The sequence below is a fragment of the Urocitellus parryii genome, chromosome 8 (genome assembly GCF_045843805.1).
Source record: "Urocitellus parryii isolate mUroPar1 chromosome 8, mUroPar1.hap1, whole genome shotgun sequence".
Taxonomy (NCBI): domain Eukaryota; kingdom Metazoa; phylum Chordata; class Mammalia; order Rodentia; family Sciuridae; genus Urocitellus; species Urocitellus parryii.
This window is the reverse complement of record NC_135538.1, coordinates 147,043,062-147,066,212: the sequence shown is the minus strand read 5'-3', so window position 1 is coordinate 147,066,212 and position 23,151 is coordinate 147,043,062. Positions and strand designations below refer to the sequence as shown.

The following is a 23,151-nucleotide window of genomic DNA, read 5'->3' as shown; positions in this document are numbered from 1 at the left end:
TAGAATTTGAACTCTGCATTGTCATATTTATTGAGTTTCTCCAGCTGTGATTGTATATAGTAGAATGTGAACCTCATTACTTTAACATTATTTTTCTATCTAATGAAATGCTTGGTAATAATTATCACATGATATATAGAAGCTCAAGGAGATCTATCTAAAACTACTCAACAAAGTAGATATCATAGCACATGCCTCATTTTTTTATCTATACAAAGTAAACACATAAAGCTACCTAACTTCCTTTCATTGTCATCTTTAAGTGATCGTCTTACCTTTTGAAGAATAAAGGAAGGCTATTTTTTAAATCCAGGATGGACTTTGACCAAATTTATTTCTTTTGCAATTAGTGGATATTCTTCATCTATTAGTGAAAGGCTAGCAGCTTCTGTATTTGCTGATTTATGAATGGCAGATGGTTACCATGTCATAGGGGAAAAAATATAAAAAGTTTCTTGGTGAAGAAATACTGTAGTAGTAATAGGATTTTCATGAGCTGAGTTGTCTCCCAATAAACTATTTGTTTCAACTAAAAACAAAAAAAACAAAACCAACTGGGTCCAGGTTCATTTCAGATTTCTTCCTCTTATTTCTTGTCTGGTACAGCTTTCAGTGAATCAGTTACATGAATGTAGGACTACTGTATCATTGTCCCTTTAAATATTGTTATGCTTCCAAGAAATACCTGTGGAATGAAGGAAACAATTGAGAGCAAGGTTAAGAGAGATGTGCATTTTCCCCGATTTCCTCAAAATTCTACCCATCTTCTACTCTGAAGTTTTGTCTAGGTTTGGCCCAATTCTTTTACATGTTTCTTCCTTTCAAAGCTTGGCTGTGAAGGCTGTCCCTCTCAAGAAGGAGATGGTTTCCTGTGCTGGTAATTTTGATTCTGATAGGGTGAAAAGGAAGATGAGATGTGGATACAGTTCAATCTCCTACAATTGAAGACCAATTAAAAGATCAGGTACAGATCTTCCCTGTCAGTAAGCACCAGGAATAACCTTACTCTGCTTGGCAAATTACCTACCTAAGAAAAGAAGAGGATTTCTTCTAGTTGCAATGGCTTAGGCCAGTGATCCCCATGACTTGGGAGGCTGAGGCAGGAGGATTGCAAGTTTGATGCTAGCCTCTGCAATTTAGTAATACCCTGTCTCAAAAAAAAAAAAATAATAATGAGGGCTGGGGATGGAGGTGAATGGAGCACCCTGGGTTCAGTCACTAGTACTGGGCGGGGGGAAAGATGCAGTGCTTCAGGGGGAAGAAAATACCTGGAGAGTCTGTGGGGTAATAGCAGTAGAGGGAAGCTAGGACTGGGGAGAAGAAGAAGTAGACTAATTCTGTTTATCATTTTTGGCAACTTGTCTTAGTGGATATGGTCAGAGGTGCCACAGAAAGTCGTTTGCTCTGCAGCCTGTATCCGGTACAGCATGATTTCTTTAAGTGCTAAAAGGCATCACAAGTTCAAGGTACTATAAGTTTGATTTTACAATTTCACTTATATGATTTAAACAGTGACTTGAATCATACAGATTGGGGGTGAGGGGGTATAGAATTCTTGGAGCTTGTAATCTGTAGCTAATACCTTGTCAATATTATTAGATGCTTTCTATCTGAAGTTACTATGAGCTAGTTATAAACCCTTTCAGCAGGGCCACCACCCTGTTGAGGTCAATATTCACTCTATTTGCAGATGAGGAAACTGAAGCTTAGAAAGAAGATCAGTAACTTCTCCAAGGCTACACAGCTAGTAAGTGATGGATTTGTGTATTTGATTTCAAAGTTATTATAGATTCAAAAATAATTGTCTCAAATAGAACATAAAGCCTATGGTTTTTCACAACAGATTTTTCTCCCTAATCTTTTGTTTTATTTTGTTATTGTTGTCGTGCTAGGGATTGAACTCCAAGGTGCTTAACCATGGAGCCTCATCCACCGGTCCTTTTTTATGTTTATTTAGAGACAGGGTCTCCCAAAGGTGCTGAGGCAGGCTTTGATCTCTGGATCCTGCTACCTCAGCCTACTGAGCCACTGGGACTACAGGCATGCACTACTGCATCCAGATAGTGTCTCAGCTCTTACAGATGGGTTCTAATACTGGCTTTGACTGCCTAGCTCAGTGTCCTTGATGGTTCCAGCTACAATCTTTGAAAACCTCCATTTTGAAGGTTGAATGATAAACTGGACCAAATCGTTCTGTCAGCTCTTAGAATCTTTACAGGTAGTGAATTGAATCTTTGAATCTGGCTTATTCACTTTCCTAAATAGAATGCTATTTGGAAAAAAAAAAATGTTCACTTTTAAAATTACTAGAAATATTACTTACCCATAATGTTGGCTAACTACATTAGGTTATAACTGCATCCACTTACTGTGCTTCTTGCATACCAGTAAATACACTCAGTGCTGTACACAGATGATCACATTTACTCCTCACTATGGTTTTATGAGGTGGATTTTAAAGTCTCCCTTCTATAGAGGAGAAAGCCAAGGCCCAGAAGGTTTTGAGACCTCCAAAGTCCAATAGGCAGAGCGGCGAAGCCAGAATTCCAGCCCTGTGTGCTTGGCAGCAAAGCCCTTATGTGTCTAAAGAAACACTGGTAAGCTGCACGTATTTTCCAGTTCTGCTTTCGGCCTACGGTTCATGGACAGTGTTTATTCAACCCCAGGTTTGCTTTTCTCTTTTTTCATCTTAATAAAGCATCAGCAGCTCCTGTCTTTGGTTTCACATGCACCTTCTGCCAGCTGAACCATGATTGGGAGAAGCAGAGTGGGAGGAGGTTACTGTGCTCAAGCCGAACGCCTCTCCAAGATCTCCTTTACAGCCCACAGCAGCCGCGCCGCCCAGGCTTTGTGCCTCGGCCGGCTGGGCGCCACCCCTTCCGCGCGTCCGCGACCGGGCGTTGAACTACGTTTCCCAGCGGGCCCCGCGGCAAGAGCGCGGGCTCGACCAGCCTTCCTTCCTCCTCGCCTCCCCCCGTCGCGGCGGTGATGATGCAGACGCGTCGGGCGCTGACGAGTGACGGTGCTCTGGCTCGCGATCGCGGCGGCGGCCTAAACAGCGGCAATAGGCGCAACAGCGGCGGCGACTGCAGGGACGACGACGACGGCGGGGAGGGCGCTGTGCGCAGAGGGGAGGGGTAGGCGGGCGGCGCCGGCGGCTTCAACTGCGGCAGCGACAGCTAGGGCGACGGAAGAGGCTGCTCCGCCGGCCGGCGGTCGGGTTAGGCCTCAGCGGCGCCGGGAGCGGCTCGCGCCGTCCTCTGCGGGAGATCTCCATAGAGACCGTGACAAACAGACGCGGGGTCCGCGCGAGCTGCCGTTCTGGAGCCGGGTCCTCGGCCTCACCCTCCGCCACCCCCCCCGCCGCCGGCGCGCGCGCACCCTCGGTTTCTGCTCGCGACCTCGCGGTTCTCCGTGAGTCTGTGCCTTACTGTCTGGGCAGCGCGGGCCGACTTTTGGGCCGGGGCCGGGCGGGGGAGGCCCTAAGGCCGCCGCCTCTGCCTCTCCCGCCCGGGAGCGGGAAGCCGCCGAGGCTCCGCCATGGCCTCGGGAGCCGGAGGAGTAGGAGGGGGCGGTGGCGGCAAGATCCGGATGCGGCGCTGCCACCAGAGGCCCATCAAGCCTTACCAGCCGGGGCGACCGCAGCACCAGGTACGGGACGCGGGCGGCGGGCGGGGCCGGGTGTGAGGCCCCGGCGCCCCACGTGGAGAGCGGCCGGGAGGCCCGGGCAGAGGCCGGGAGGCGGCGACGGGAAGTGGGCTGCGCCAGGCCGGGCCTTGCGGCGCACACGTGGGGTTGGGCCGCCCTCGCCGGGCTGGCCCGGGGCTTTCCCGGGCGGCGCAGGGCGGGAAAGGAAATGCGGGGCTTGGGGCTACGTGGGCTTTTTTTTTTTTTTTTGGCGGGTTTTGGGGCTTTGACGGTATCACGCCCTTTGGAGGGGACTGGAAAGAGGTGGCTGGTGGCCCCGGAGCTGGCCGTCTGGAGGGGCGCGGGGAGGGGGCTGCCTGGACGGGCCTGGGGGCGCTCTAGGGCGCAGGGTGGCCCGAGGCCCTCGTCCCTCGCCCCCTGCCCGAGGCCCTCCGGCGAGAACCGCGGCTTAGGTCCCCTCCTGGCCGTGGCTGCCGTGCGCCGGGGCGTTTTGAAAGTCCCTCCGCCCTTACGTCGGGCTCTGCCGCGCGACTCTTCCCTCCCTTTCTCTCCTCCCCCTCTGCATTTCGGAGGCTGGAGTCGGCCGATCCCCGCGGCTGGCCGGTCGCCGGCCCTGGGCTCCCGCACCTGGGGTCTTAACAGCCAGGGTCGTGCTCCAGGGTTAGGTGCCCAGGACCCCGGGGGGCCACCCTGCGCCCGCGGGATGCTGGAGATGGTGAAAAAGGGGTTCCTCGAGGTGGTGGGTGAGACGTTTGGTTCCGAGAAAACCGCGCGTTGAGACGGGGCTCTGCGGGAGGACTGAGCGGGAAGCCCTGCCCTGTTTTGGCAGAGCCGCTAGTAAAACTTGTCGGTGGCTCTAAGGTGGGGAGTGCGTCTTCAGTTCCCCCAAACTAAGAGTACAGACCGCACAAGGACCTTGAGAACTTGTTGCATACTGTTAAAGGTACGTTTCCTCGATTGCTTGAACGTCGAACCCTTCAACGTTTTGTGTGGTGGTATTGTTAAATTGTGTCACTATCAACAGATTTTTAGAAGTAGAGATTTGAAGGAAATTTTATAATAGTATAAGTCGTGTTTTATGTAGTAAGTCGTTTTTTGCGTGGTTAGAACTCTGGACATTATTAACACTTCCAACAACCCCCCCCCCCCAGATATGTGCAGAAAAGCTTGGTTTTCAGAGTTCTTTGTGAGAAACAGGGGTGTTTGGAGACAGATTTAAGATTAGAATTCAGGTCACAAGCCTGACCATTTAACCTTACGTAATCCTTTGTGTATGGAAGTTAGAATTACGTGCTTTCTGTTTCTCCTAAGAATAAACTGAATGTTTTCCTAGATCTTATGCTGCTATAGAAAAAAATGAATTTTTAAAAATAAAGACCAATGAATGGTTTGGATTGAATTTAGAAGGGAAATTATATATTCTAGGGTGGCAAAAGTTACAATCACAATTTATTTTAAAAGTACTTAGATAAAAATCTAATTTGGGAGGAATGATGCCTTAATAGTACAACACCTAAAGTCCAAGTTGTTTTTAGAGCTGCTATGATTTCAGGCTGTGTGGTTTTATTTTAAATCTTGATAATTTATCATCATTTCTTATCTAAAATACTTTTTTCTTGTACCAGCCATTTGATTGAAAAAGAAAATATATTTTAGCTTTTGAACTGGGATCTGAGATATTTAGGGGTTTCTTGATCACTTAATACTGGCAGAAACTACGTGGTATTGGGGGATATATTAAAGAATATTCTCCTATTATTTTTTTTTTCCTCTTCATCTTAAAATAAGGACCTTTCTTAGTCCTTACTGGAACTTTGGTGGACCTGCTTGCTCTCAACTATACTAGACAATCCAGTGGATGTTTTGCAGCAGCTGCTGAGTCATCATGAATAGCAAGGAGCTTCATGACATGGCATGTTTTGTACTAATGTTAACTGATTAAGTGTTCAAGGTTTTCTGGGTGAAAATGAAGCCTTTGGTTTTGTGGTAGAAGGTTGGAATAAGAATGAGAGGTCTGGCACTGTTAGTTCATGGGTGTTTGCCAAACCCTGTCAGGCCAACTAGCTAGTGCAGTCACCTGGTACCTGTGACTTCTGCACATGTTCAGTTGACTTGTAATTTCCTGTTTTGACTTCTGGTTTAGCTCTGAGGGAAATGTGTAAAGATTAACATTTTCTCCTTGTAACTTATGATCTTTAAAATGTCACTGTGCTTGAAGATGTGGAGACAGAAATCCATCATCTTACTTAACTCACTGAGGGATAGTAACGCATAGAACTGTCACCGCTGTTGACCGGTGGATCTTACTCCATATTAGACCCGATTTACCTAACTACACTGACTACCTAACTTTAAATCTGGCTTCAGAAGCAAAAATGAAGAATAGCTTTGAACAGTGCAAGCTGATAATTTTCACTTGTATTCTTCTGCCTCTTATACCTTTTAGCTTAGACACTTTTATGAAGGGAATGGTATCATTTTCTACTTGGGAGTGAATAGGTCACTAAAGAGAATGTGGTTAGTTCTTGTCACTTCCCATCTCATTTTTGTGTTGTTCTGTGGAGAGGTCAAACCTCTTGCCTTTTGTAATAGCTACTACAAATTATTCGAGCACATGAGCCAGCAATCAATTCAGAACTGAAAGAAAGGGCTTCTTCTGGAAGAAACTACTGCCACCTCCTGGTGTTTTTTGCCTTCCAATTGGAATTGTGAGATTTGTCTTCTGGTTTGAAGCTAAGGGAGTCCACTCAGCAGTTTTGAGGCTATAAGCAACCTAGTGAGACCCTGTCTCAAAATAAAAAGGGCTGGGGATATGGCTCCAGGATTCAGTCCATGGTACAAAAAAACAAAAACAAAACAAAACAAACAAAAACAAAGATAGTTTACATCAGGGATTGGTAAACTTTTTCTGGAAAGGAACAGATGGTAAATTTTTAGACTTTGCTATTGCTAGTTCTCTGTTTTTCTTTTTCTTTTTTTTTTTTAACCTGTAAGTGGCACAATACCTTTATTTTATTTATATTTATGTGATGCTGAGGATTGAACCCAGTGCCTCACACATGCTAGGAAAGTGCTCTACTAGACACTGAGCTACAACCCTAGCCCCTCTCTCTCTCCTTTTTACAACCCTTTTGCAAATGTCAAAACCATTCTTATCCTCTGTAAGAACAGGCCAAGGCCTGTTGAATGAATTTAGCCTACAGACCATAATTTGCTAAGCTGGTTTATATGATAGTGTGGTTTTTGTTTTGGTATCTTCTTTTTTGATACTCTGCCCCGGGTAAGTATGTCCTGTGTGCTATCTGATGGCTAAAGTGTTTTGGTTTTGGTAAGAAGGGATATTTAAAGGTTGAGTGTTAAACTCATTCTAGAAGATCACAAAGTAGTTCTGACTTTTGTCTTTATTTGTTTTATCCTAGATGCTTAATATTTTAAATGGATATAAAAATGGAAATAATTGATTGGAAAAACATACTCTAATGGGATTAACTGAGTTTGAATCCCATTAGATTGCTCTGATTTGGGCAATTTAAATTCTTAATTTCCTCATCAGTAAAGTAAAACTTGTTGTGAGGGTTAAATGAGATAATATAAGTATAGCTTTAGTATATGATCTGACATGTATAGTTGGGACTCCTTTGAAATTGTTGTGATGAAGTAGAACCTTTGAATTTAAATGTCTTTAAATTGTGTCTGATTTGGGGGGGGGCGTTGAATGAGAGGTGCTTTACCACTGAGCCACATTCCCAGCCTTATTTGCATAACTTTTATTTTGAGACAGGATCTGGCTTAGGACCTTGCTAAATTGTTGTGGCTGGTATGGAACTTGTGATCCTCCTGAGTCACTGGGATTACAGTGTACCCCTGATACCTGGCATGAATTATCTGAATTTTGCTTCCTCTTAGAGGTTCTACCCCCTTCCCAAGTTTAATCCTTAATAGGTTTATATAAGATTTGAGATCTTTGTTTACTGAGTGATGAGGTGGTGAGACCAAATATTAAACAACTACTACCCTTTTAAGTATTTAGTATTTTCCTCATATAAGTGCCAGTCATTTTAAGTATATGGAAAAAAAGCCACAAATATTGTTTAATGAGAGCTAGGTTTGTTTTTTTGTTTTGTTTTGTTTTTTGGGTAGGGTACTGGGGATTTAACCCAGGGATGCTTTACCACTGAGTCACATTGCTACCCCTTTTTATTTTTCATTTTGAGACAAGGTCTCCCTAAGTTGTTGGGGTCTTGATAGATTGCTAAGGCTGGCCTCAAACTTGTGAGCTTCCTACCTTAGCCTCCAGAGTTGTTGGGATTACAGGTGTGTGCCACTGGTCCAGCTATTTACTAAATTTTTAAATTAAGGTGACAAAAAAGCCCAAGTGTATCCTTTTTTTCCTGGAAAGAACCTTGCTAAGGTAGGTAGCTATTAGTTTGAAGTAAAATGAAAACTTTGGTCTTTACCTAATGAAAATTGTTTTCTTTAGGTAAAGAGTATTATTAGATTGCAATGGTTCCATATTTTAAAACACTTGTAGCTACTTTGATTATGGCTAAAATATATTTTTAAAAGATCGTGCACTGGAAAGCCTGTTGTAACTTCTTGCTGCCAGCTACAGCTAATTGTCAGAAATAAAATGATAAGATAGATGGCTTTCTTATCCATATATGTCAGCTTGTCAGTTTGTTTGCTTTTGCTTATCTTTTTTCATAGTGTGATTTAAGAAATAAACTTTTACCCCAGTTTTCAAACATCTTAGGTGAGAAAAATGTGGCTGTATCTTATGGATGTTGTTTTAGTGGGCTTAACTGCTGTGAGCTTTTAATGGGTCATGAATTCTCCTTAGCTGCATTTATGGAAGAAAGTTTTTAAAAAGGTTAAAGTCTGTAGCCAATTGTAGAATTTTTGTTCTTTCATCAGAAAAGTATTTTAAGTGTCTAGAGAACTTGAGCTGCTTGGATGGGGTAAGTTTGGCCACTGAGTGACTAACAGCTTATAAAATATGGCAGTACCTTAGATTTAGAAGTTGAATTAAAGATATTGAAAGTGAATTTGGTGTATAACTGCATTAGAATTTAAGTACCAATTACTTTTCCCCCTTATGGAAACAACTGTTAACCTAACAGAGAAGCTATGTTAAAATAAGTAATTTTTTTAGGGGCTGGGGATGTGGCTCAAGCGGTAGCATGCTCGCCTGGCATGCGTGTGGCCTGGTTCGATCCTCAGCACCACATACAAACAAAGATGTTGTGTCCACCGAAAACTAAAAAAAAATAAATATTAAAATTCTTTCTCTCCTCCCTCTCCCCCCCTCCCTCCCTCCCCCCTTTTTTAAAAAAATGGATTTAAAAAAAATAAGTAATTTTAGAATGCATATATTTGAAAGCTATAAATTCTGAAAGAATAGAGTGACTTATGCCTTTACCATTTCGTGGTGTTGTTTTTTTTTAATAATATTATTTTTTAAGTCAGGTAGATTCTTAGATTGTTCTTGGGATTTGAGGGAGCAAAGGAGAAAACCCATTTGGGAAACTATATGAAATGACTTTGAAAAAAGTTTGGGAAGGAGGGTCTAGTGACATGGGTGTTAAATGGATCAGGAAGGTGTATACAGAAAGAAAACTTTTTAAGGGATGGTGACAGGTTTCTGTGTAATGCAGAAATAGCAGTCAAAACAGCCAAACTTGACACTGGTGATTGTTTTTGGTTTTATTGTTACAGATCCAGTGAAATTATTTCAGAAAGGAGATTTCAGAATCTGAGTACTACCATTTAATAAAGGATAATGTGAAGAAAAGCAAGTGGACTCAGGAGGCTGAGGCAGGAGGATCACAAATTTAAAGCTAGCTTTAGCAATTTAGCAAGACCCTGGCTGTAAATAAAAAATAAAAATGGGCTGGGGATGTGCTCAGTGGTTAAGCAAATTCCTAGGACTAACAAACAAACCCAGAAAGGAAAAGGGAGTGGAATAGAACTGAAGTAACAAACCTAAGAGAAGGAAATATGTATATGTATAGGAAGGATATATCCTGTGTCCATATTGGAAGATGCCTCTGATGAAAGATTTGTATGAAAAGAATGTCTTTATAATTGCAAATGAATTCTGAGTTGGTGTTGTATAGAAAAACCCTTCCCCTTCCCCCACTCTAGTCTTCTTTCTTTAATCCTTGAACTTTGATTAAATATATTTGAAAAGCTAATATGTCCACAGTGCTTTACACAGTGAATGTTCTTGATATATGTGTAGTATTGAATTTAATTTCACTGTGGTCTCCAAGTTGGATATTTAATTATTCTAAATCTCAGTTATCCCCACCTCCCCATCCCCTGGAGTTGAACCCAGGGTTACTTTTTCCAGTCCTTTTTAAGTTTACTTTCCCAAAATTCATTTATTTTTATATAACAAGCCATACACTAGAATTTTTTATTTTTAATTTCAAGACAGGGTTTTGCTAAGTTTACAAGGCTGGCCTTGAACTTGGTAATGCTCCTGCCTCAGCCTCCCTGGTTGCTGGAATAATAGGTGTGCATCACCATGCCTGATCTAATGACACATTTGATGTGTTTTGCCAAATGAAGAACCCTCAGTAATGGGGAGAGAACCCACTAGATTTGAGAAATGCAAGTTTAAAAATTTACTCCTTTAATTCTTCAGTTTAGCAAGACCCTCGTTATTAATTCATGTTATTTCTTATCATCTAGTGTAGACTTTGCTTCAGTGTCACAGGGAGTGTTTTTAAGATTTTAATGCCTTTTGTTGTTATTGTTTTTCCTAAACACTTCATTAATTTGACTTTTTAGGATTGCTTTTCTGCTGTCATTTAATTGGCTTAGTTATTTATCATTCCAGAGGATGGTTCAGTCTCTCCTTGTCCTTGGACAGCTTCAGTTGGTTTTTTTTTTTTTTTTTAAAGAGAGAGTGAGAGAGGAGAGAGAGAATTTTTAATATTTATTTTTTAGTTCTCGGCGGACACAACATCTTTGTTGGTATGTGGTGCTGAGGATCGAACCCGGGCCTCACACACGCCGGGCGAGCGCGCTACCGCTGAGCCACATCCCCAGCCCCATCAGTTGGTTTTTGTGGGCAAGAGATGTTAGTAGGGCATAAAAAATGATAATTGCTGAAAGTGAAACTTACGTCATGTAAATGTATTACATGTTTATTTATTTATTTATTTTTAAAGAGGGGGGAGAGAGAGAATTTTTTTTTTAATATTTATTTTTTAGTTCTAGGCGGACACAACATCTTTGTTGGTATGTGGTGCTGAGGATCGAACCCTGGCCGCATGAATGACAGGCGAGCGCTTGAGCCACATCCCCAGCCCCAATTATATGTTTTTCAGAGTTTTAGAATTATTGATGTTTTTAGAAACTTGCTCTAGAATATTCATATGTGGCAATAAGCTGTTATTTGAGCAGTGCGGCTGTAGGTAAATTAAACCCATGCACCAACAAATTTGTGCTCTGTGAGACCTGATGCCAGCTCTCACAGAACTGTGCTCTGGTAAAGGCCACAGACAGGCTGTAATTACCATGCTGTTTGGCAGATTGCCATCTTGTGGTAGGTAGCAGGGCACTGCTGGTACTCTTGTAAGGGAATGAGTGTCCCAGACTTGGAAGGTCAGAGGCGGTTTTCTATAGGAAAACTTCCATCAGGCTTCTAGGCTTACTGATGATACAGATCTGGAAAAAGGTAGGACTTAAGTATTCACTGGACCTTTCTTCAGAGTACTTGTGCTTCTTCCTCGGTTTTTCCTTTTGTTATGTTGCGAGTGTGTGTGCCCGCGCCTGCCTCTCCCTCTCTCTCCATGTCCTTCAGAATAGGGGATTGAACCCGAGAGCATTCTATCTCTTGAGTTATATTCTCAACTCTTTCTATTTTATTTATTTATTTTATTTTTGGTACTGGGGGCAACCCAGGGACACTTTGCCACTGAGCTATGTCCCCAGCCCTGTGTGTGTGTATGTATATATACACACATTTTGAGATGGGGTCTTGCTAAGTTGCTGCAGCTGACTCAAATTCTCAATCCTCCTGCCTCAGCCTCAGAGTCCCTGATATTACAGATGTGCACTGCTATTCCTGGCTTGTTATATTTTTTAAGTCATAAAGCATTCTTTCTTCAAACTGACTGTCCCCATTCCTGTAAAGACCTGAAGAACTCCTCAAGAACTCCTGAAAAGATAGTTGGGTTACACTGGGCCTTCTTTGGTAGTAAGGTCAATGAAAACTTAACTCCAAAAGGAAGCCATTTTTCCCCTTTTCCAATTCTTTTCACTCTCTCGATTTTTCATTAAGGGCTAAAGTGTTTGGTTCTTTAAAACTCTTTTAAAATAGACAGACAAGAAGATACTTCTTCAGATCTTATTCAGTATAATTCTGTGTATAATCAACAGATTTTTTTTCTTCTTGAGGAATTTTTAAACAATCCTGATATCTCCTAGTTGGTCATTTACTAAAAGCAAGTACATAATCTGTGCAAGTCTTTAACAAGTGGAAATAAAATTAGCTCCAGGGTGCATATTTACTTCTGATTGATTTTCGGAGTTGATATTATAAAATTTATAATGTTCATAAAAACAGGTGTAATGGTTGGATGAACTTGATAATTTTGAAAATAGGGTGGTCTTTTAGGTAAAATGTTACTTTATAGTTAAGTTTATAAGGTTATGTTTATTAAGGTCTTATTTGGTATAATAGGTCACTGAATTTTAAATAATTTTAGTAGCGTGGCTCTCAGAATTTAATTTGCATAATGATAACTCTAAGAGCTTGTTAAAAAGAAATTTGTATTTATCTAAGTATAACAGTACTTCTGATCTGAAGACTTTTTGCGGGGTTGGTACCTAGGATTGAATCCAGGGACTCTCAATCCCTGAGCCACATCACCCAACCATTTATTTATTTATTTATTTATTGATAGATAGATAGAATCTTGTTAAATTGCTTTGGGCCTCAATAAATAAGTTACTGAGGCTGAGGCTGGCTTTGAACTTGTGATCCTCAGCCTCCCGAGCTGATGGGATTACAGGAATGTGCCACTGCACCCAGTTGAGGACTACACTTTTTTGAGAATAATTATATTAGTCTTTTTATAATGATTAGATACGTGAACTGAAGAACAAAAGATGAAGCAGATGATTCTAAGCACATGTGCAAAGACACACATATAAGTGTATGTTTCAAGGGGATTTTTGAAGGATTTCAAGTTGATCTTAAGATATATTATATTTTTGCCTTTATTGATAAGGTAACCCTAAGTTTGGATAGCATATGTGAAGGACACTCCTTTATTTAGGTCTTCTCACTTTTGTTCCCTTAGTCTACTTAGCCTATTATTTAGTAAACACCCTTTTCTGACATTTTCTGTGCTTATATAATGGGGCACCCATCTCATTTTTCTTTCTCTTGATTTTTGTTCATGGCACTATCTCACACGTATGTTTATGTGTGACATATTTTGTTTTTCTCACTGATTTTTGAACTCCATGAGGGCAAAAACTTGTTCACCACTGTATCCCCAGTGTTTTGATTTCTTTTTTTAAAAAATATTTTTAATTGTATATGGACACAATACCCTGATTTTATTTATTTATTTTTATGTGGTGCTGAGGATTGAACCCAGTGCTTCACACGTGTGAGATAAGTGCTCTATCACTGAGCTAAACCCTGGCCCCACCAGTGTTTAATTCTTGATGCACACTACGGTGTGCAGTTAGTATTGATTGAATGAAGAAAAGCAGTGTGTGAACTGCATTGTATTCAGTACAGTCCAAAATGGTCACTGCAAAGTTTGTTGTTCTGATTCACTTTAGGATATTTTCATTATTGTCTGACTAGTGTTCCACATGTATGTTTTCTAAGCAGTTGAAGTTTGAGTCTTTTTTTTTTTTTAAGTATGCTTGATTTTATTAACCTGTTGTAGAGGAGCTTTCCCCCCTAAATGTAATGATAATTTCCTGAAATGTGTCTAAATTTCTAATGTCTTTAACTATAGTGTTGGTTCTCAAACTTTAACATAACATCAGAATCACTTGGGTGGACATTACCTGAGATTAATGCTACTGTAGCTGAGGGAACCACATGTTGAGAAACCACTAGGATTAGAATGTGTTAAGCTTAATTTAACTTTGTCCTAATGACTTGTGTCACTTAATAGAGGTATGTTTGATTATTTAACTACTTTTTATTATTTACTGAATGTACTTTTTTTTTTTTTTTTTTGGAAAAAAATCCTTTTGCTGTCATTTACTGTGCCACTAGTAACTCCTCTGTCCCACTGAAATGTTCCTGTGCTAAGCTGTTCTGGGCTGAGACTAGAGAAGTTGGTTAAATTTTAGCTTAGAAAAGAGAAAGTCTTGTAAGCACAGTTCATGTGTACTTCAGAGAATAAGCTTTTTCGTATCTGTTTTGATTATTCAGATTTGGTTTTTGATTGTTCTCTAACATATCTCCTGCTGTCACACAAGTGACTTCTGGTTAAATATAGTATCATTTTCTCTGCTTGCTTTAGATGGATAAGGATCATGAGGATCCGTGATATTTTTATATTTTCTATATTTTTATACTTTAGAAGTCCACAAATGACTTTTTCCACCCTGTTATTTCTGTAGTGCTTTAGCTAACCTATAACCTCATATTGTATGTGTCTTATTTTTTTTGAAAGGCTGTCTTAAACTGAATTTTACCTTGTTAAGTACTTCTGGGTCTTTTGAAATAGTGGAGGATGGGATAAAGAACTAGTACTATATTATATTATTAAAAATGTTAACTCTACATGTAGTAGGTATAATATGATCTTTTTTTCCAAAGTAACTAATATTATGCATCATAGCATAGAAAAAGGAAACAGTGCATTTGTGTTTTTTAGTAAATACTGCTTAATGAAGGAAATTGTTGCTTGCAATTGGTTACCTTAGCAGAGTTTTTTCTGTTGGCTTTTTCCTGGTTAGTAATAAAATTACCAATATGTTTGTTACACGTTGTAAGTTGAAAAGTACTGTCACTTAATTTTCACTATAATTTCAGTAGTTAGTAGGGGGGGTGTTCTTACTTAAGCTAGAGTAAATCAAAGAACAGGGAGAAATTCAAATTTCGTAATGGGTCATAGTAATCCCAAGGCCCATGCTTTTAGTCTGTCTTAGATATACTGAAGTAGTTGTGTTTGTGCCCGGGGTAAGTTACTTATTGTCTCTCTTCATCCTTAAAGTGATGGGAGTGTTAGTTTCAACTTCATATAATTATTGTAAGATTAAATTGAAGGAAATAAATTGATTACAGCATTGCCTGACTGATAACTGAAGTCACTGTAAATGTTAATAATTCTTGTAGTTATAATACCACTTTATATTTCTTCCTTTAAAAGTCAATACAGTAAAATTTCACTTTCAAAAGATATTAGAGGAGCTGGGGTTGTGGCTCAGCAGTAGAGCGCTTGCCTCACACATGTGAGACCCTGGGTTCGATTCTCAGCACCACATACAAAAATAAAGTGAAATAAAGGTGTTGTGTCCAACTGCGACTAAAAAATAAATATTTTTTAAAAAGATATTAGAATATTTCTTTGATTAATTTATGTTGGATTAGTTGTCTTTTGTTCTTAAACCCTCATTTCTATTAGTCTAATTGTTTTGTTTTCTTAAAGAATGTGTAAATAGTTGTTATTGAAGTTATGGTTTATATGGTTTCTTTTAATACATTGAGATAGAAAAGGATGCCTTTTCTTGGATTAAAACATTTAGTATGTATTTTATTGCTAAATCTAAAATAGATCTTGCTTATTTGATAGCTTATGGGGTATTTTAAAGGATTAGAATAATTAGGCATTTGGGACAAATATTAGCTCATGTATGCTATAGAACAAAGGAAAAAGTAAGAATTTCATATAAAGAAAATTTAAAATATTGTGTCATCGTAACTTTAGTAACCGAATTTTAGTAAACTCTGTTGGAAATAGTTATAGTTATGTCTTGCTTGGCATGAGTTTCTTTTCTGTAAGTGATTATATATTTAAAAAGATTAATTTCTAAAATTGTCTTGTGTTTTCTCCCAACAGGGCATTCTTAGCAGGGTTACAGAATCTGTTAAGAATATTGTGCCAGGGTGGCTACAAAGATATTTCAACAAGAATGAAGATGCATGTAGCTGCTCAACAGACACAAGTGAGGTTCCACACTGGCCAGAAAATAGAGATGATGATCATGTGATATATGGCCATGAGGAGAGCTCTAATATTAATGATGGAAGAATCACCCCTGAGCCAGCTGTCAGTAATACAGAAGGTAAGTAACATATGAATATATTTTTTATGAATGATAGATTTTCATGCCCTAATTTTAAATACATTTATGTTTACCTGGCTGTGGTTAATCAATGTCATTGAGTAGAACATAAAACATCTGAAGGAGGATGGTGATTAGGTTTAAATTGAATGTCTTTGTTATTTACCAACCTTCTGTTCATTAAGGAAGTCTGACACATTAGTTAAGAGTACAAACTCTGATGTCAGACTTTGGGTTTGAATTTTCATATCAGCAGTATTAGCTATGTAGTGTTTGGCAGGAGACCGTTTCCTCCTCTCTGCCTTCCTAAGTTGTTTCAGAAAGAGTAATTGTGAGCTGAGCATGGTGGTGCACTCTTGTACTCTAAGCTATTGGGGGCAGAGGTGGGAAGACCATTTCGGCCACAAATTTGAGACTGACCTTGTCTTTTTTTTTTTTTTTTTTAAGTAATTGTGAAGCCCTTAGAATAAACCCTAGCACTAAGGGAACACTGCACAAATGTTAACCATTAGAATGCAACTGTTAGTGCCTCTCAGAACTCGTGAATTTGGGTATAATATAACTAGTTGTATTCTGTTCTCTAGAGCAAACTCAATTGGGTTATTCCATTAATCACTGTTCAGTGACCCTGCATTTTAAATCTTTGAATTCTTAGGATCTACTTTCCAGCATTTTGTTAGGGTTTCCAAGTATTGTAAATTTAGTGTAACCCACGTCTAGGCTATATTTGGAGATATTATTATTGTCATTTCACTTGATATGTATTTTTTATATCTGTATTGATATATAGCTCATCTCATTATAGCTTCATTGAGATACATGCCATAAAACTCACCTATTTAAAATGTAGTTTAGTGATTTTAAGTATATTCACTGGGGTTTGCAGCTGTCACTCCCATTGATTTTAGAACCTTTGCTGTCACTCTTCATTCCCTTCTCCCTCAACTCCTGACAACCACTGATCTGCTTTCTATCCCTGTAGATCCCTATCCTAGGCATTTCATGTGAATGGAATCATAAAATATGTATTCTTTGTCTCCAATTTTCCACTGACCACAGTGTTTTCAGCATGTATCAGAATGTCATTTGTTTTTATTGTTGTTGGACAATATTCCATTGTATGGATAAATTTACCCCTTATTTATTAGTTAATGGACATTTGAGTTGTTTTCACTTTTTGGATGTTATGAATATCGCTGTGAATATTTGCATGCAAATTTTTGTGTAGAGTAAAATAGCTGGGGCATATAATCACTCTATATTAATCATTATGACAAATTGCCAAAGGGTTTTCTAAAGTGGCTGTATCATCTTACCTTCCTGCAGTATATGAAAGTTTTATTTTCTTTATATATCATTACCAAAACTTATTTTGATTATAGTTACCTTAGTAGGTGTAATGATATTTCATTGTGCTTTGGGTATAGTGTTGTGTCACCGTTGCCCTCCCCCTGCCAAAAAAAAAAAAAAAAAATCTGGGATTGAATCCATGCCTCATGCATGTTAGGCAAGCAGTCTACCACTAAGTCACAACTTCAGTCTCCAACTTAGTTTTAATATCTGTAGTTTTCAAGATTTCTTTTAAATATATGACAACAACCATCTGGAGGCTTTTTATTTGGTAGATGTCTAAGATGACTGCTTCCAATCCCCCACCCTGCCAATCACATGGGATCCAGTTTGACTTTTCTTTCTTTCTGTTAAGAGATTTTCTAGTATGCACTGATGTAGTCACAGTAACAGAATCTGTTCTCTCAATCCTAATAGAATACTTATAGGGTTTAATTAAACCTATATAGGGATTTAGGTGTGGGATTTATGGATAGTTTCTAATTCTACACCTGCAAGATTATTTTTTGTGTTTGTATTTACATGGAAACAATGGAATTAACTTCATTGGTTTGCTAAGGTTAATTCAAACTCAGATTGTATTCATTACTGTATTAAATTTATAAGATAGCTTTTCCTCATATGTATTACATATGCCTTTGTAATTTTTAAACTCAAGTTATTATGGAAAATTTATAGAAGCACAGAGGATAGTACAGTGAGCCCCTATTTCCCCATCACTCAACAACAGTTTATGGCTGGTTTTGTTTTCTCAGTTCTCACACATTTTATCCCACCTCTCCACTTCACTCCCCTGAGGATTCATTTTTTATTTATGGTGCTAGGGCTTGAACTCAGAGCCTCGTGTTAAGCAAGCACGCTACCACTGAGCTACATTTCCTGCTGTTTAGAAGCAAATTGTGGGCAGCTTTTTGATATGTTTCAAAAACTTATATCACATTTTCCTTTCTCAGACCTGACTCATAGTCCCCAAACCTTTGGAGTCCTAGGCAGTTCTTATAATCTGCCTTGACCTTTCTCAAATTATTTGTTTAATGCCTGCAGTCAGATAGTGTGAGACTTCAAGTATAAATTGTAACCCTCCCATAAGATGAACATAGCTATTACTAGATATAACAACAAAGAAAATCAGTTTATATCAACTTTGCAAAACATTACACTTGAAGTTATTCTCAAAATTTAGAGATATATCTACTGTCGAAGTAGTGTCAAATTGCAGAAGGCTAAAAATAACATGAAAGTTCTTAATGTTTCCTAAAAATTAATTTTTACAAAAATAACTTGTATTAATAGTAACAGTGGGGCTGGAGAGTATTTTTATTCTTCAAGTGGCACAATGCAGTAAAACAGTTTGCAGCCCATTTCAAATGTATTGTCTGCAGCCCCTGTTGATTCTTGTAATGATGATGAGCCTTGGATGTATAGATTGCTTCTGCTAGATTAGAAGAATAGAATGATGAGAAAAACCCCAAATCCATATACCTGTTAAAAAGTTTTGGACTATTACGCCTCATAGTTGTACTCTTAGAAAACTGGGTGTTTATGGCTGATGTGAATCTGTAGGTGACATGGCCTTATTTAATCTTCCCGTCCCAGACTATATTCTTCATATGGTTAGGTGTGAAAGATAGGAAGCTCTGTAAGTAGCAAGAACTGGCTTGTGCTTCTTGGCCATTTGAATGTATCATTTTTGGAGAAAGAATGCCTATTCAGTTTCTTTGCTTTTTTTTTGGTTTGGTAATTTGACTTTTGAGTTGTAGGAGTTATTCATATCTTCTGGATATTAGCCTCTTTATAGGCTTTCCGGATATTTTGTGTTCTGTCTTTTCACTCTTTTTTCACCACAGTTTAATTAATTAATTTGGTATGGGGGGATTGAACCCAAAGGCTCTTTACTGTTGAGCCACATCCCCAGTCCTTTTTACTTATTATTTTGAGACAGTCTCACTATGTTGCTGAGAGACTCAGCCTCCTGAGTTGCTGGGATTAAAGCGTGTGATATCACACCTTGCTTTAAATTTTAATGTAATGCCTTTGTTTTTGCTTTTGTTGCCTAAGCTTTAGGTATGGTATGTAATGTCAGATCCTAATAACTTAATGTTTTTCCTCTGATTTCTTCTGGAATTTTAGAGTTTTGAGGTATTGGGCTTAAGTCTAAGCCTACAATATGGTTAGACTTAACCTTCTGTTTCCCCTGTGACTTTTCAGAATGGTTGTAGACTGGATCTAACACTAGAACATAGTTCTTATTCCTACAGGGAAATGTTTTGGTACTTCAGCTGAATGCCAGGGAAGTGTTTATGGGATTTCTAGATTTCTAAGTTCTGGCAGCCCTTGAGAATTCTTGGCACAGGTTTTTTTTTTTTTTTTTTTTTTTGCTTAGTGCTCTTAGTGTCTCTGTTTTCAGCTTCATTGCAGCTGCTATTTGGTGGTCTTGCTTTGTGTATGTACAATCCATTTACCCACTGAACATTTCCATGTGAACTTCTGGGAGCTCCTGTGAGTGTAGTGCCCTTGGTTCTGATTCTATATGCTGTTTTGCATGGACTTCATCAGGACTCTGTTCCAGATTTGACAGTATTCCTCAGGCTTATCTTTTCTTAAACTCTTTTTTGTGGTCTAAACACAGTTGCCTTGTACTTTCACCAGTTTGATACATATTTACATTAGAAGAACTAGTTTCGTCTTAGTTATTTCATTCTCATGGGAACTTGACAAATGATTTTAAAGTTTTTGGAAATATACAAGAAGATGAACAGAGGTATTCTGAAAAAGAATAAGGTGAAGTGGAGTAAATTTAACAGGCATTCAGTGTGTTCTAAAGCAAAGTATTAAAACATTATGGCACTGGTACAGAAATATATAGGTGTAACATTAGAGGAAGAAGGAGTAAAGCCTTTTAATTGACAATCGATGAGGAAAGAATGGCTTATTTAAAATTTTATCTTAGGATACTAAAAACAGGCTTATCCCTTTGGAAAGAATGAAGCTTACTTCTTCACTCCTGCATTGTAACTGATTCCAGATGGAGTCAAGATGCAATAAGCAACAATACCAGAGGAAATGAGTAAAAGTTGTAAATGAGTTGAACTAACTGGGGGAAAAATGGTTGTGGTATTTCAGTTGTCATATCACATGGTCTTATGGGCAAAAAATACACTTTATACATCTTATTAGTCTTTTATTATTAATCTTAATAGTAAGGGAGACTATGACAATAAGCATTTAACAGAAGAAATATAAGTGGGTAACGAATATAGGGAAGGATGCTCAAAAGCTCTCTCACTTGAATAAGTACAAATAAAATAATGATTCCATTTGACAGAAATTAGAAAAGGTTAATATCCAGCTTTGGAGTTTATCAGAAAATGTATATTGTCATTTACTATTTGTGTGAGTACAACTTATGAAATCCTTTGAAATCACAGTTTAATATCTGTTATAAAAAATAAATAGGAGTATGCAGTTGAGTCTAGTTTGACAGAGCAGTTGATTTTCAGGAAACCTAGGACTGCTTGGGCTAATTTTGGCACTCAGCTTCAGACTTAACTGAATCATACATAGGCTGTGATAGGCTCAGAGAGATTTGTTTAATATCAGTTCTCACAAATGTCATATGTATTGAAATTATAGAACCATGAATTTATGCAAAAGAATACTCTTAAAATATGCAGATATAAGTGCATTCGTGTTTAATTATTTTCTTATTGGGAAAATAATTGAATAATTATAGGCAGTTTGAGGGTATAATAGAATACAGGGTGGTTTTTAAATGGAATGCTCAATGTACAAAAAATTATTGGTAAAAGAAAAAAGGTTAAAGAACAAGATGATAACATGATTATGGTGGGATAATGTATCTTTGTGTATACATAGAAAAAAATAGAGATACACAGAGTTAATAGTGACTAAATCTGGAGGGAGAGATTTAATGCTTGTTTTATGACTTTATGAGCAGGAGAATCTGGGACATGTTCTTTAAGTTGTACGTGATCACTAAATTATTTTGACACTAGTTTTGGTAACTTCAAGTTTAGTTAATTGGTTAAGGAGTATCTTAAATTTGTCTTATCATGGGAATCCTCAGTGATTCGTAGTTGAAACTATTAATATAGTGTTTCTTAAAGAAACACTGATAGTGTATTGATTTTTCTAAGTTGAATATTTATACTATTCTCTCTCACTCTCTCTCTCTCTCTCTCTCTCTTTTATTAAAGAACCTTCAACAACAAGTACTGCTTCCAATTATCCAGATGTATTGACAAGGCCTTCTCTTCACCGGAGTCATCTGAACTTCTCCATGTTGGAATCTCCAGCGTTGCACTGTCAGCCATCTACATCTTCGGCATTCCCAATTGGCAGTTCTGGATTTTCCCTTGTAAAAGAAATAAAAGATTCTACCTCTCAGCATGATGATGACAACATCTCAACTACCAGTGGTTTTTCTTCAAGAGCCTCTGATAAAGGTATTTTTTTTTTCATTTGATAGTAAGTTTGGTAGTAAAATTTCATGGAATGTTTTTTCCCCCACATTTTTTTATTGGTGCATTATAGTTGTTGATAATGTGGGATTTGTCATTACATGTTTATATATGCACACAGAAGAACAATATAATTTGACCAACATTCGAAAACACTTCTTTCTCCTTCCTCTCCACCTCTTATGTTAGTCCCTTTCCCCTGCTGATCTTTGATTTTTAGGATATCCACCCTCACCTTTGATTTCCTTTTACCTCTCTGGCCTTCCGCACATGAGAGAAGACAACAATCCTTGACCTTGTATGTTTGACTTATCTTACCTAACATGACGATCTCTAGTTCCAGCCATTTTCCTGCAAATGACATGATTTCGTTTTCCTTATGGCTGAATAAAATTCATGTATTATACCACATTTTCTTGATCCTTTCAACTGATGATGGACACCTAGTCTAGTTCCATAGTTTTGCTGTTATAAACATGGGTATGCATGTATCACTATATATTATCTGACTTTAATTATTCAGGGTTAATACTGAGAAGTGATAAAGCTGAATCATGTGCTGGTTACATTTCTAGTCTTTTGAGGAGCTTACAAACTGATTTTCATAGTGGTTGTACTAATTTACAGTCCCACCAGGACTGTAAAAATGTTCTTTATTCTTCATCTTCTCCAGCATTTATTATTAATTTATATTCTTGGTGACTGCCATTCTGACTGGTGTGAGATGAAATCTCAGTTTTGGTTTGCATTTCTTAATTGCTAATGATGTTGAACATTTTTTTCATGTGTTTGTTGGCCATTTCTATTTCTTCTTTTGAGATGTGTGTGTTTAATTCATTTGCCCATATATTAGTTGGGCTAGCTGATGTTTTGATGTAAAGTTTTTTGAGCTCTTCATGTATTCAAGACACTAACACTCTGTAAAAGAGTAGCTGGCTAGAAAAGACTTTCTCCTGTTCTGTGGGTTATCTTTTATTTCCTTTGTTGTGCAGAAACTTTTAAACTTATTAACTCTTGGCATTATTTCCTGACCTTTAGGGGTCCTTTTGAGAAAGTTGTTGCCTGTGCTTAAAAGTTAGAGTATTGACCCTATATTTTATTCTAAGAGTTGCATATTTTCTAGTTTAATTTCGAGGTCTTGGATCCATTTTGAGTTGGCTTTTGTGCAGGTTGTGAGATAAGGGTCTACTTCCATTCTGTATATGGATAACCAATTTTCCCAGCACCATTTGTTAAAAAGGCTGTCTTCAGTGTATGTTTTTGGCACCTTTGTCAAGGATTAGATGACTGTATCTGTGTGGGTTTGACTAAGTGTCTTCTATTTTGTACTATTGGTCTATGTTTTAGACCAATTACTGGCTATTTGACTTAGTTTTAATTTTTATTTTTCTATGTG

General features: G+C 38.4%; 1 protein-coding gene across 3 annotated transcripts in view; it reads left to right on the top strand.

Annotated features, from left to right (window-relative positions):
- Nucleotides 1–2,331: 2,331 nt before the first annotated feature.
- The window catches only part of Nup153 (nucleoporin 153), a 61,423-nt gene continuing 40,603 nt past the window's right edge, over nt 2,332–23,151 (top strand). For all 3 annotated transcript variants that reach the window (XM_026402203.2, XM_026402204.2, XM_026402202.2), the window contains exons 1-3: nt 2,332–3,651; nt 15,699–15,924; nt 21,492–21,740. In XM_026402203.2, coding sequence (XP_026257988.2) covers nt 3,541–3,651; nt 15,699–15,924; nt 21,492–21,740 — 586 coding nt within the window. In that variant the 5' untranslated portion in view covers nt 2,332–3,540. The remainder of the gene's footprint in view (nt 3,652–15,698; nt 15,925–21,491; nt 21,741–23,151) is intronic.